This window comes from Taudactylus pleione, unplaced genomic scaffold (assembly GCF_031769625.1).
Source record: "Taudactylus pleione unplaced genomic scaffold, aTauple2 ptg000485l, whole genome shotgun sequence".
Taxonomy (NCBI): Eukaryota; Metazoa; Chordata; class Amphibia; order Anura; family Myobatrachidae; genus Taudactylus; species Taudactylus pleione.
The window spans coordinates 1,436,985-1,450,768 of record NW_028284887.1 but is presented as its reverse complement, the minus strand read 5'-3'; the positions used below and the strand labels follow the sequence as shown (position 1 = coordinate 1,450,768).

Genomic DNA, 13,784 nt, shown 5'->3' with positions numbered 1-13,784 from the left:
GAGCAAACGTTGACCCACTGCACAAAAGTGGAGGTAAGGAAGAGGCAAGCAACTACCGACCAATGAGCCTTACATCAGTAGTTGGGAAATTGATGGAAACACTCTTAAAAGAAAGAGTCGTAGATTATCTCAAATCCAGCAATTTGCAGGATCCCAAACAGCATGGATTTACCGGGGGATGGGGAGATCATGTCAAACAAATCTTATTGACTTTTTGACTGGGTGACTAAGGAAATAGATAAAAGGGGGGGGCATAGATGTAGCTTATCTAGACTTTAGTAAGGCTTTTGACATTGTTCCACATTGCATACTGTTAAATAAACTAGAAAGCATGGGATTGGATACAAAGATAGTTGAATGGATAAGATCATGGCTGCAGGATAGGAAACAGAGTTGTAGTAAACGGAGAGCAGTCTCAAGAGGGAAATGTTACCAATGGAGTACCTCAGGGATCTGTACTTGGACCAGTGCTTTTTAATATCTTTATTTGTGACATTGCAAATGGTATTGAAGTGAAAAACTATACCTTTTTGCAGATGACACAAAGGTATGCAACATGGTAGACACATCAGGAGGGGTAAAACAAATGATTGATGATCTAGGAAGACTAGAGGAATGGTCAAGAATGTGGCAACTACAGTTTAATGCCAAAAAATGCAAGATCATGCACTTGGGTCTCAAAAATCCAAAGGCTAAATATGGTATTAATGGCACTATACTGGAAACTACTGAAGAGGAAAGGGATCTAGGAGTCTCTATTTCAGTTGAATTAAAGGCAAGCAAACATTGTAACAAAGCAATGAGGAAGGCAAGTCAGATGCTTTGTTGCATAGGGAGAGGAATCAGTAGTAGAAAGAAAGAAGTGATAATACCACTGTATAGGTTATTGGTATGTCCTCATCTCGAATACTGTGTTCAGTTCTGGAGGCCATATCTCCAGAAGGATATTAATACATTAGAGACTGTACAAAGAAGGGCAACTAAAATGGTGCAAGGTCTACACCACAAAACGTACCAGGAAAGACTAAAAGATCTTAATATGTGTAGTTTGGAGCAGAGAAGGGAAAGGGGGGACATGATAGAAACGTTCAAATATATATAATTGGTTTTAACAAGGTAAAGGAAAGAGACATTCTTCAAAGAAAGAGAAGTATTAGAACAAGAGGACATGTTCTTAAACTGGAGGGTGGTAGGTTCAGGGGAAATTTGAGGAAAAATTACATCACAGAAAGGGTAGTGGACAAGTGGAATAGCCTCCCATCAGAGGTGGTAGAGGCTAAGACAGTAGAGCAATTTAAACATGCATGGGATAGACATAAAGATATCCTTCAGAAGAAGAAGTAAGGATCAATAAGGGTTGAGGTAACAATATGTTTAAAAATGAGGCAGACTAGATGGGCCAAGTGGTTCTTATCTGCCGTCAAATTCTATGTTTAGACTAGACATCGGGCGTGCTATAACAATTGAATACCGCCCTTTGTGAGCTATGGAAAATAATGGAGCAGAAATTACCGATTATCCCCCCTTAAGCTCTTTAAGTGCTTGTGGTGCTGGAAATGTGCAAGTATGGCAAGTCAGGTCCAAAACATCCAACACGTTTCGAGTGTGTGTATTGGCTTTTCCTCAAGGCAATATAACCTGTATCTGCCAAGTGTTCTTTTAAATACCCACCTTGTAGTTCACTTTCAGGTTAATTTCTCTGTTCATACACCGAAAGTAATAATCTTCCATTTTTAATTTATACTAGTTTCAAATGCATACTGTACATAGTATAATGTTTAGTCAAACAACCTAATTTCCCTTCTTTACACTATGAAACAATGCTATTATAGGTTTTTAGCTGATCACTTTTTGTATCTAGTCTCCATGGTTGCCGGTCATAAACAACCGTGCTCCGTCGGCAAGGTTATCCTGGTCTTATTGCCGAATGTTGCCAATAGGTGCAGTCACCTTATCGATGGCCAGCTATAGGAGAGATCACAAATTTAACTCCGTCGGCAGAACGGCCATAATGATGGATGCAGCCAATCAGGAGAGTAACATATTGTTACTAAGCAATACAGGGGCTGTAATTGAATGTGGTCACATGGTTTTGTTTATAAACAGGGTGATTTCGCTGAAAAAAGTTACCAAAGATAAAACACATAATTATAGATAATAAATGTTATTAATTTTTTTGTGGGCCCAAAAGTTAATTTTTCAATATTCCTGGAGGGATTAGAAGAATAATAACAAAACAATGTATTTGAAAATAATTATCATGATTTCTATAATCTAATACATTTTTATTGAATTTTGAAAAATAGAGATATATAGCCAGAATATACATAAGAAAATACTTTTATAAAAAGGTGGTATTATAATTATACATTAACAGTAAGAGAGCTAGACTGACTGTAGGAAATGAGTATACCTCGTTGTCCGTAAAGTAATAGCAAAAGATTTTACACTGCTAAAAAAAAAAAGATAAAAAGAGTAAGGGTAATTCAAGCATTGTATACATTATAAATTGAGGTAGAAAACTTGCTTTGTCCCTCAGGAAACAATGGGATAAATAAGCACACTAAAACAATTAGGCTTTACTAAAAAGAAAAGGTGAGGGAAACACATAAGGGTAAGGAGGGGTAACTATTCATCCTATGCTAAGAACCATGAAACATGTTGTTAACGTTGGAGGTAAAGTTGTACAAAGAATATTAGAGTGATAACCAGAAAAGGAAGAAAAGATAAAAAAAAGCATAACTTAATTATTTTGAGAAAAATATCATAAGAAATGTTTGGCTCAGACAATATTTAGGGGCGAAGGGAATGAATTCTGAATTGGGTGCACTCAATCCCTCAACAAATATTAAAATAATCAAATCTTTATTAATTATAATTTAAAAATGTCTGGCCTCATTTGATCACAGTATAAATGCTATTTATTGCTCTCATTAAGTCAACATTTTTATGTCATTACAATATTCCCTTATATAGGGTCATGTAAAGCGAAATATTAAAATGTATAAGTATACAAGAAAATAAAGAATGAAAAAAAAATTAAACTTGTACTTAAAAAGACAACCATGTGCTGTCTTTATTGACAAGTATATAATATATTATTTCAAGTTATGTGCGTTATTCACAAGGATGAAATACCAATATTGGGTAGTAAATTCCTCAAATAATATTGGGTAGTAATTCCTCTCTTAATATGTATACAGATCCTTTTCAAGCTTCTGCTACACATTCATAAACAAAGTATACACTGGATCATCAGTTATGGGATTCTGAAACAATTGTTTCAGCATGTGATAAGTAGAGTATCTACTAGTTGTGTTAGCAGGAGTAATGTTTAAATCTCCTTTTCTGTTATTAAGAATGTATTTCAGTGTTTAATCATACAATTGATATCTAGATGACTTCCAGTGTGGCATGTAACAATATTAATCCCAATGCAACATGTTAGTCACTTTTATTCTCTCTTCATTATCAACCTCTTGAATCCAATCATATAATGAATATACATGGCGTAATTACACATATAACAATATTTTTATTATGCAGATGCAGAGTGCTGTATACTTTAAAACCCAGTGGCTGTAATTCCCTTTATACAGTGAATACTTTTATGTATAATTTTATCAGGACCATATGCATAAAAAAGAATCCTATTCAATAATAATGATATAGCGCACTACCAATGCCGGGACTGCTAGAGCTTAAGTGCCTTATGAATCCAGTCATGCTATGAATAAACATAGCTTCATTACACCTATCACAACATTTTATTATGCAGGTGCAGTCTATTATACACTTTAGACACAGTGATGTAGTGCATCGTTAATGCCAGAACCACTATAAGACCCCTTTTACACCAGAGCGAAAACTTGGGTTTTTGCTGGGTCTACCTGGGTCGCAGCTCAGTGTCCCTGAAGAATAACCTGGGTCAAGTGACCCAGCAATCCAACCCAGATAGCTACCAGGGTTGGACCCAGAATGGACCCCGGTAATTGTGCAGTGTAAACTGTGCGACCCAGGTTATCCGACCTGGGTCATGCCTAAAATGAGCTGATTGGTGGTTGTAGAGCAGTCACCTCCCACTTTTTATGACCTCACAGGTTTAGCAGGGCAGACCTGAGTTCAGTGTGAACAGGGCTGATCTTGGAGTAACCCAGATCGAAGGTGCAGTGTAAATGGGGTCTGACATATGTTGGAACCATGTCCAAAAACCCAGGTCGGACCCGGGTTTTTGTTGGAAAAGAGGTATAATTTAGGTGCCATCTGTCAAATCTATCTAATCTCCTTCATTTTGCATATGGTTTTTCAGTATAAGGATCATTGGACCACGTGAATTAATAAGAATCCTGTTCGATAGTGATTGTGCAGCGAACTGCTGATGCCAGAACCGGCATTACCGAGGTTCCGCCTGTCACTCTATCTAAAGATACTGTGATCACCTCCATGCTGCATATAATTTCACAATGTGAGGATCATTCAAATATAGCGGATAGTATTTCCGCACAACCTTTAAATATCACACACACATGTATTACATTGAAGCATTTATAATAAATGGACAGCTCACGGCATACACGCTGAAGCGCATTTCGCTTGGTCAGCTTTCTCGAGGCTAATTCTATACCTAAAGAAATATAAAATTGTTGCTCTATAGGAAAAACGTAGAAATATATTCCTCATTAGAATATAATATTTCAGTATTAACCTGGTGTGGGATATCCACTGTTCTATTGATATATTTAGTGGCAATAGCAGATGATCATTATCCAGATGATATTTGTTTCAGCAAAAACCAGTCAGATTTTTTAAGATTTTTGAGATGTGATCTTGGGCAGATAATTCTAGTTTGTCTATATATACCGGTAGTTCCCATTTCGCATAAAATATTTCTACTCCTTGTTAACTTCTGGAAGAGTAGAGCGTCTATCAAAATAGATTAGCTGCAACATTTTTCAGAAGTTCAGAAAGAGACTGAGCAGATTTAGACTTCCAATGTAAAAGTATTATCTTTTTTCCGATAGTGACCATAATTGTGAGAAGTGGTAGAATAGTTTTTTATTAGGACCCAAGTTCCAGTGTTTGAAATTTGAGCAAGAGAAATCATGATAAATAAAGAACTACATAAAAATTATAAAAACAGAATGAAAGGACCAATAATAACCATTTTAACTCAAATCCTCTGGTCTCATGGACTTAAGTTTATATATCCAAGTCATCTCTGCTTTTGCAAATTTTTCTTTTACATTTCTGTCTCTCCAATTACCTCTCACATTTGGACTGTCCAAAGATTTCTGTATAAGCCGCTTGCAGAACAATTATGGTGAGTTTTAAAATATTCTGATAGGTTATTTGTGGTCAAATCTTTGTTAATATTTCTTACGTGTTTCTGCCAAATGGCATTTTAGGGAACTGGATGTGCGTCCTACATAGAGGAGATTGCAACTGCACTCCACTATGCAGATGACATTAGTGGTATGATAACATCCTTATATTTCAAAAGACTGTCTCTTTGATGAGAAGTTGGTTATTTTTGACACGGTGCAAGAAACTTTTACAGGTTATGCAGGTTCCGCTTCGGTGAAATTCCTTTGTCCTAATAGGATTATTAGTTCGAAAGGGTGTGGTGTTCCTCGCCAAATTTATTTTTTAAAGTTGGTGCTTTTCTATAAATAAAGCTTGGTTTTCTATTGATGACATATTTCAAAACTGAATTTCCTTATGATGTATTCAACTTGTTTGTGGTTGGAACTATATCCTGTAATCAGTGTCCATTCTCCTATTTCATTCTTTGTTTTATATATGTAGTTTTGTTTAAAAGTAATTATTTTCTATCATATGTGCACACTTCTTCTTTTGCGTTTTAAATTTATTCATTCATCAAACCCTTTTTCCAGGAAACCTTTGGACATTTCTATACTCTGGATTTAAAAATGTGTTGCTTCACTCCAATTCCATTTTAATCTTAAAAATTGGCCCTTTGGGATTAATCTAGTCAATTTCTATGATGTTTGCTCTAATAACTTATATAGTTATTTGAATATGTGGGTTTCCTAAAACCCCTGGTTAGTATGGTACCTTCTTTGATGTAAATAGTAAGGTTGAGAAAATTAATTAAATGTTGGCTGATGTCAAAGGTGAATTGTTAAGATTATTAGACTTAAGGTAAATGCAGAAATTATCCCTTCCATATAGATGGGGTTTCATCAATACATCTGTACCAGGATACCAATCTAGCCACACTGTTCCCAATGTACCATGAACAGGTTTGCATAGCTGGGGGTGACCTTGGTACCTATGGCTGTTCCCGTTTTCTGGATATAATAGTTGCCATCAAATTAAAAAAAGTTGTTTCCTTGATTAAATAAATTTTATTTTCCTGTAGTTTCCTGTTAGATAGGAGATGGCTTTTATATATGTTTATGTTCTATTATGGTATATAAAGTAGTGACATCTGCAGAAACAAACTGCATATTATCCTCAAATGTGACATTTTTAAGCTTCCTTTTCATATTTTTGAGGAAAGTTTTGTATTTCCATAATATGGGCTTGAGATAATAGTCGATCATCTCTATAAAGTTAGTGGTGAGACTTTTTGTTCCTTTTGATTATTGGGCATCTTGGAGCTGCAGTAGTGATTCATACCAGTGAGGATAACCACCCAAGGCACCGTCGATTGTTAATCCACCAATGGCCATCCGTATGTAGGAGTCATTGTATTCTCTGTGTTTAAATATTCAAATGCTCTTTTTCTTCTCGTTCCATCATTTTTTCAGATATTTTAAGAATTTGTTAAAACTCCTAATTCTGTTAGTAGGCTCTGTTTTCAATGTTTGATATGTTTGGTCAGTTTGTAGTTGTCTTTTATGTTCATAATGGCACCCCCCACCCCCCAACCCCATTTGTCACATGGTTTTATGAGGATATTTCATGTGGTTGTGAGCACCATAGAGTACTACCCAAATTGTATTGTTATGTTTTCTATTTGAAGCTTATTAAAATATAAATTTATTTTATTCTAATATGTCACTAAAGAAAAGCCTAATGTATCCAGAGGGGAGAAAATAAAGGTTGATTTGATAGATTAAAAAGTAGAAAGGATATTCCCAGTGAAAGAGAAGTCCCTCCAAAACATTTAGTGGATCAAGTGCAAACCCTCTGTGTTCATTTTGTGTATAAATTAATAATATATATTATTTAAAAGTTTTCCGTAATAAGTTTTGCATAATTAAATTAAAAAAACAAACCTCAAATATTCATACCAAAACTTAAATGACGGTTTGATGTGTTTGTTGGTCCTAAGATGTGAATGGCTTCCAAAATTCCCATGTGATAAATCCATCCCTTTTTTGTTTCCATTTTTAATCACATTTTCTTGTTTTGTCTGTCAGAGGGAGAAGACAACATAGATGAGGACATGGATGATGACAGGCCTGTAAATTCACTACCGAAACGCCAGCAGCCAGAGCTCCTGAAGATGGTACCGTCCAACGCAGCTTCCCTGAATCACCATTCCACCGTTCTGCCTCAGCACATCTCCATTCAACAGAAACAAGTACCAACTCCCCACGTACAGCCTCTCTCCAACCAAGCACTGGTCCCGCCTCAGGCCATGGTGCCAGCACAGACTCATATTGTGGCTGCTTCCACGGTGCAGTCAACAGTGATAGCCCACACGGCCACCACTCATGCATCCGTCATCCAGACTCTAAATCATGTCATCCCAGGGCCTCAGACCAAGCACATTGCTCATATTGCACCTTCCACGTCAAGCCCTGTACAGCTAACCACTGCTGCTCAGCCAATTGGCCACATCACTGTGCACCCAGCTGCCATTAATCATATGACCCATCTTGGCCAGCAGTTACCTATTTACCCCCAATCTGTTGCAGTAAGTCAGCCCATGATGAGTCACATTGCTCACACCATTTCCCACCCACAGGTAAATGGAACCACAAACCTGGGCCAACCTGCCGTCATGGCAAAGCCAACCGTAGGAGCCCAGGTGGTTCACCATCCCCAATTAGTTGGTCAAACAGTCCTGAACCCGGTGACTATGGTAACAATGCCATCGTTCCCTGTCGGCACTTTGAAGCTAGCTTAAACTCTCAACTACTATAAAAAAAAAAAAAAAAAATAAGAATTAAATAAATTAAGTCATCCACCGGACAGCTGAAACTACATACATTCCTTTCAAGTCATGTTCCATGGACAAGCTACGCAGGCACTTCTTTACAAGATCCACATTGTGATTGGCTTTGGAAAAGGTGTCAGTCTTCATTGTTATAGGCCTGTCTATTGCAACCCACAAAGGGCCCTGGAATTTTATCATTCTCATTGTCTCAGTGGCAGCCACTCATAGTGACTTTTTCATTGTTTTCCCTAATACCAGTAATCAATGAATACAAAATAGGACTTTGAATTCCTAACTGCTACTCCATTGACATTTTTATTTTATTCAGTTTTCTGTTTTGTTTTTGTCTTTTTAAATGTGTATCTTTGTAACATACAAATCGATGATCTCTCTCTAATATAAGAAATTTCAGTTGTCAAAGTGACTATAATGTCGGTTTATACCTCCATGGAGGTGACAACTGCAGAATGTACACACTCGCAAAAGAAAACAAATCACCACCTTCATTTTTTTTTTTTTTTTAATCGCATAGGCAAAGATGCAACAACGCTGGGCAAGTTAATCTCTTTGCCGCTGCTGAGGTGACACGTGAACATAACATGCACTATTGCAGCAGTGAAGAGACAGGACATTAATGTATAACTGTTCTATAGGTAACTGCAGGTGGTGTTGCCCATGACAACCAGTCAGATATTTTGTTAATTTTATAAACTGTAATCTGGTTACTGTGAGCAATACCTCGCTTTCTGCACAGAACAGTCTTCTTTTTTTCTTTTTTTAATGCCCTCACCCGCCCTCTCCCCCATGATTTTGTTGTTTTTAAGCACTGGTTACTTACATTTTTAATATATTGGTGCCTTAGTTCTATTACATAATATCCTAAAGACATAAATATATTGCCCCAATGATATAATTACGTGTTCCCCAAGATTGCCTTTCTTTGACATGTGATTTGGTAGCAAACCTATCCACAGGTATAATTATAAACCATATGTATTATTTCTTATATTGTTATTTTGACTGAAAGGCAGGATTAATACTTCTCACAAGTGTAGTTTACAAACACATCAAATTAATGTTATGTGCTTCAGGCATAACAAAACCTGTATAACAGTGAAAAAAAAATGCTAAAACAAAATACAGAAAATAACTTTAAAAGTTTTTTCTTGTTTTCTTTACAAAATTTCCAGACTTTACCAAATCTTGTGACTAGATTTCCCATCTAACCAAAATTAGAGTACTTTGGTTGATGTTTTGTAAGTAGTATTCTACCTTGTACATCCCATCTCTCACACAACTGCTATTCAAGGTTATTGTGTTTTTGCTAGGTCCCATTTCATTGTGTCAAAAGACTGCCTTTTTAGATTAGAGGCATCGCTTCCGTACCCCATATATCATCACTTAGTAATGTGTTTCCAATTGTTTAAAACTATTGAGAAATGTACTAATGAGGCATGGAATAGTCGCTCAAAGAAATCCAGAGAGTAGTTCTACTACTGCAACAAGAATAATAGTTACACAGATAGAAAGAGACTGAAATTTTATTTAGCATCGCCTGATACAAATCAAAAACAACTTTAGTAAATTGTAACTACAAGCACTGAAAATTCCTCTCAATGTGGAAGATCTTTATCATGGAGTTTGTGCCATTACTTTCTGTTTTAACTTATTTATTTGTATTATTTTCATTGACAACTAAACTGGTTTTAAACTCATGTTAATAATTTTATCTCCAGATTTTATATAATTCTCACTTGGGTTGAAATGTGCATTACTGGGCCCATTTTGAGTTGTTAGAATATTAAACTATGTACATAAAGGCATTATTCTCTTGAAATGTTGTAAAAATACAATTAATTAGAGGCTTTGTGTCAAGGCATGAGAGTGTATTACAGTGCACTGCAAATCATTTTATCAGAATTGTGTTAAATGTGAGAAATGTGTTCCTTGGGTTTATTATACCAAATGCAGACAATTTGACTCATAAATAATATCTATATTTATAAAAGTTTTTTTTTTTTTTAGTGAATTCAAATTATTTTGGGCATAATCCAACCAAAAATTTAAAATTCTCATTTGAGGCCACTAAACTTAAAAAACATAAGTTGGTGAAATATCTAAATGACGTTGTAATAACAAATATATGTGAAAGTCCTAAAGTTAAAATGTTTGACATTGTATGCGCACACATGTCTGTGCTGGCTGTTGTTCTCTTGTCGGCCATTGGATGGCTTGTATACTGGAATGTTGCTTATAGCTCCTTTTATATAAAATAATTTGCATTTTAAGTTTAATGGCCTTGCATCATATATTTTCCCTACCTTTTAATATTGGCAAAGTCACAAAAACCATAATGCTCAAAAATGATCCTCTAAAAGAATAAAAGCAATAGAGTAATTTTTTCTTATCCAATTTCAGCACTTTGATGTCTGCGAAAGGCCCAAAAAGGCATTATACAGCTGGGGAAAAAAATAGTAGCATTGTGCATTACCAGTGGGTAGCTGTCCTTGTGTGTCATTTTCTCCTACCATCCCCTCGTGGCTTTGAGTCCAGTTAAATTCCAATCAAATCAATCGATGTCTGGATTCCTGATGCTGGACTGTCATCTCCTATGAGTATATTTACCCCAGTAATGTGAATTATGAATACAAGTTCCACAGTTAAGGTTTCTGTCAACCGCTCCACGCCCCCCTATTCAGGACAGTTCATAGCAATAGATAAAATGAATAGGTGGGATATGGGGCAAGCAAGTGAGGAATTTTGGTTCCCCATTCTATGGAATGCAAGGGAAAAGTTGCGATGCCTGCAGGATGCAATGTAACAGCACATCACAAAAATGACGGGAATTAAATCCCCACTTCATATGATGAGAGATCTCGGGTCTGAATCATGGGCTTAAGGGGGTTATTTATCAAAGCTAGGAGAGAGAGAAAATGTAAAAAAAAAAATTACCAACCAATCAGCTCCTATAATTTTTTAAATACCGCCTGCAAAATGTAAATTGGAAGCTGATTTGTTAGTTTTATCTATCACAATTTTATCTCTCTCCCAGCTTTGATAAATAGTTTTTTAGGGGCCTGGGGATTATTTTTGAAGGCGAACATTAATTTTGGTCAAAATTCTCTCTAATTTTATTAACTTTATCTTTTATAGACCTTAATGCTGGGTACAAACTTGACAATATATAGTTAGTTCGATCAAGGAATTATATATTGCGAAAGCATCGGTGGGTGTGTACACCCAATATGTCTACGAACAATGTTCACAGAAATGTCAGGTCGGCCCTGCAGCACAGCCGATGCCGATATATCGGTACGTCTGGTTGTGTGTACGGGCGACCCGCCGACCACTGGTACACTTGCTGTAGGGACCACCGACAACGACATCTCAAATTTAAATGCCTGCCCAGTTGTGATTTCAGCCCAGACATATTGAGCGGCTGTTTGGTAGGCTGCACTAACTTACCAATCAGCCGCTCTGATGGCGGATCAGTCTGCTGACCGCTCTGTCATCTCACTGTGTAGCCAGCATTAGAGAAAGTGTCGCCGTATACAGCTGATTCATCTGTTTTCTAGATAGCATTACCTAGTAGGAATTACCAGCTGTTGTTAGTTTACCTTGGAAATAATTATTTGTCAACGAAGATGATTTTTCTAAATTCAGATTTAGCTGGCACAAAGTTGTACTACTCATGACGACATAACTGCTTTCAAGTTATGTAGCAGGAGAGGAAAATGGCCAAATATATGCTTCTCAAAATTCTGCTGCCCAATTATGTACATGTCTACATTAATGAGGTTTTGTGTTCAGGGGTTAAATTGATGCTTATAAGGGTGTGAAAATTATGTTTACTTGTGTTCCTGAAACAAATCCCAGTGTGGGCATAGTGTTTGTTCTCTTCTTTACAGGTAAATGTTCTCACTTTCAGTTATCTCCTGTTCCCATCAGAGATGTGCGGGTCTGGTTCCCAGAGAACAGACAGCATCCGAATTTAGCGGTTCAGAGTCGAACAGAGTCCTAGTTTGAAATCACTTTGGAATTCTGAGTCGAACAGAGTCCCGAACTCGGGTTTTGGATTGCATGTAAACAGGTCCAAATTACACGATTTTAGCAGTCTTTTTTTTTTTTATTATTATTATCATTATATATTAAAAAAAAAAAAATACAGAACCAAAATAAGTGAGAGTGGTTTTGCAGAACCAAAACATGAAGATGAATCCAGATCCAAAACACAGAGGTCTACGCACATCTCTAGTACCCGTGTAGCTAAGGTGGCCAGATCAGTCATGTAAATAAAGCCAGACATATAAAATGCACATACAGCATGCAGGGCTGTTACCCCCCATAAGAGAAGATAAGAACCCAGTCTCCCCATCCTGACCTCTAACTTGACTCTCTACTCCCTTCCCAGCTCTATGATCCCGGTCTGCTTTGCAATAACTGATTGCAGAAGGATCACCGGGTGATCTGTAGTCGCTGTAATAAGGCAATTGATATATGTCAGACACGATATACTATATACAGTGAGTGCTTGAGGGGCAGAGGGTGTATAAGCCTGGAAGCATGCAGTTTACAGTATATTATTGCAATGAACCCATGCAACACATTTCATGTGTGTCCAGATTTATTTTCTGATCTGTATACCTTAAATGTAATAAACTCATCTATGCAAAGCCTACATTTCTACAGTATGATTATTACTGTGGATAATAGTATATACCCACTTTAAGTTAGTGGCTCAACAATGGTTTATTTCTACATTACATCCATTTTGGGAGACTAGTTGGAAAAGCTATTTCTTTTCATGTTCATAATTACCAATTAACTTCAGAACTCAAACTTCTTAACCACAGGAAACCTTTTAGTGACTGCTCTTAACCATATTCCATCTCTATACACAGGACAACTGCATAAATCTGTAATTGCCAATAATTATAACGTTACACTCTAGTTTGAAATTGTTTATTTCATCACTATGAAGATAGAAAAACCTCAAAGCTTTTATTATCAATATCCATTATCCAGCTATATTTTCCATTTACATATGTCTGTGTAATCATATGTAAAACTATAGGTATTTATTAATAGGTCTAAATATATTTTGTTAAACATTCCTGTCCTTCATTGTTACAATCACTGTGATTTTTTTTTTGTTATGATGATGTTCATGAAACATTACTGTTAATAAATTAGAGACATCTAAAAGATTTTTTGGAGGGGAGGGGACGGTGAATCACTGATGTGATTTTACAAATGTTTAATTTTCCACTGTCTGTTCAAAGAGATTATTATGCTTACAAAAATAATGAACACTTTATTTATTTAACTCAATTTGCATTTATTTTGATTTTTATTACTGTATAGTCTTTAGCATTTGTTTTAATTTTCCGTATAAATTTATTAGCATTTTAAGAGTGGCTACGGCCTAATGTTTATCAATAAGGGATGTTTCATCTTATTTGTGCAAAATTCACAAAGTATGGATGAGTTGAAATAGATATTCCAAATATTGTAAATTCAGGCTACAACATGCGTGAATATGTTGTCTACCTACAGTAGAGATGTTAAACTCGTGCACAAAATAAATTAACTGGTCTTGACAAGATTTTCACCTATAGCAACTACTGTTCCTATAGAAAGCTACGTGTTCCCT

The 13,784-nt window shown here is 36.1% G+C and overlaps 1 protein-coding gene across 5 annotated transcripts in view; it reads left to right on the top strand.

Moving 5' to 3' along the window:
• The window catches only part of MNT (MAX network transcriptional repressor), a 103,787-nt gene extending 90,325 nt beyond the window's left edge, over positions 1-13,462 (top strand). For all 5 annotated transcript variants that reach the window (XM_088449465.1, XM_088449464.1, XM_088449463.1 and 2 more), the window contains one exon: positions 7,389-13,462. In XM_088449465.1, coding sequence (XP_088305591.1) covers positions 7,389-8,101 — 713 coding nt within the window. In that variant the 3' untranslated portion in view covers positions 8,102-13,462. The remainder of the gene's footprint in view (positions 1-7,388) is intronic.
• Positions 13,463-13,784: the final 322 nt, after the last annotated feature.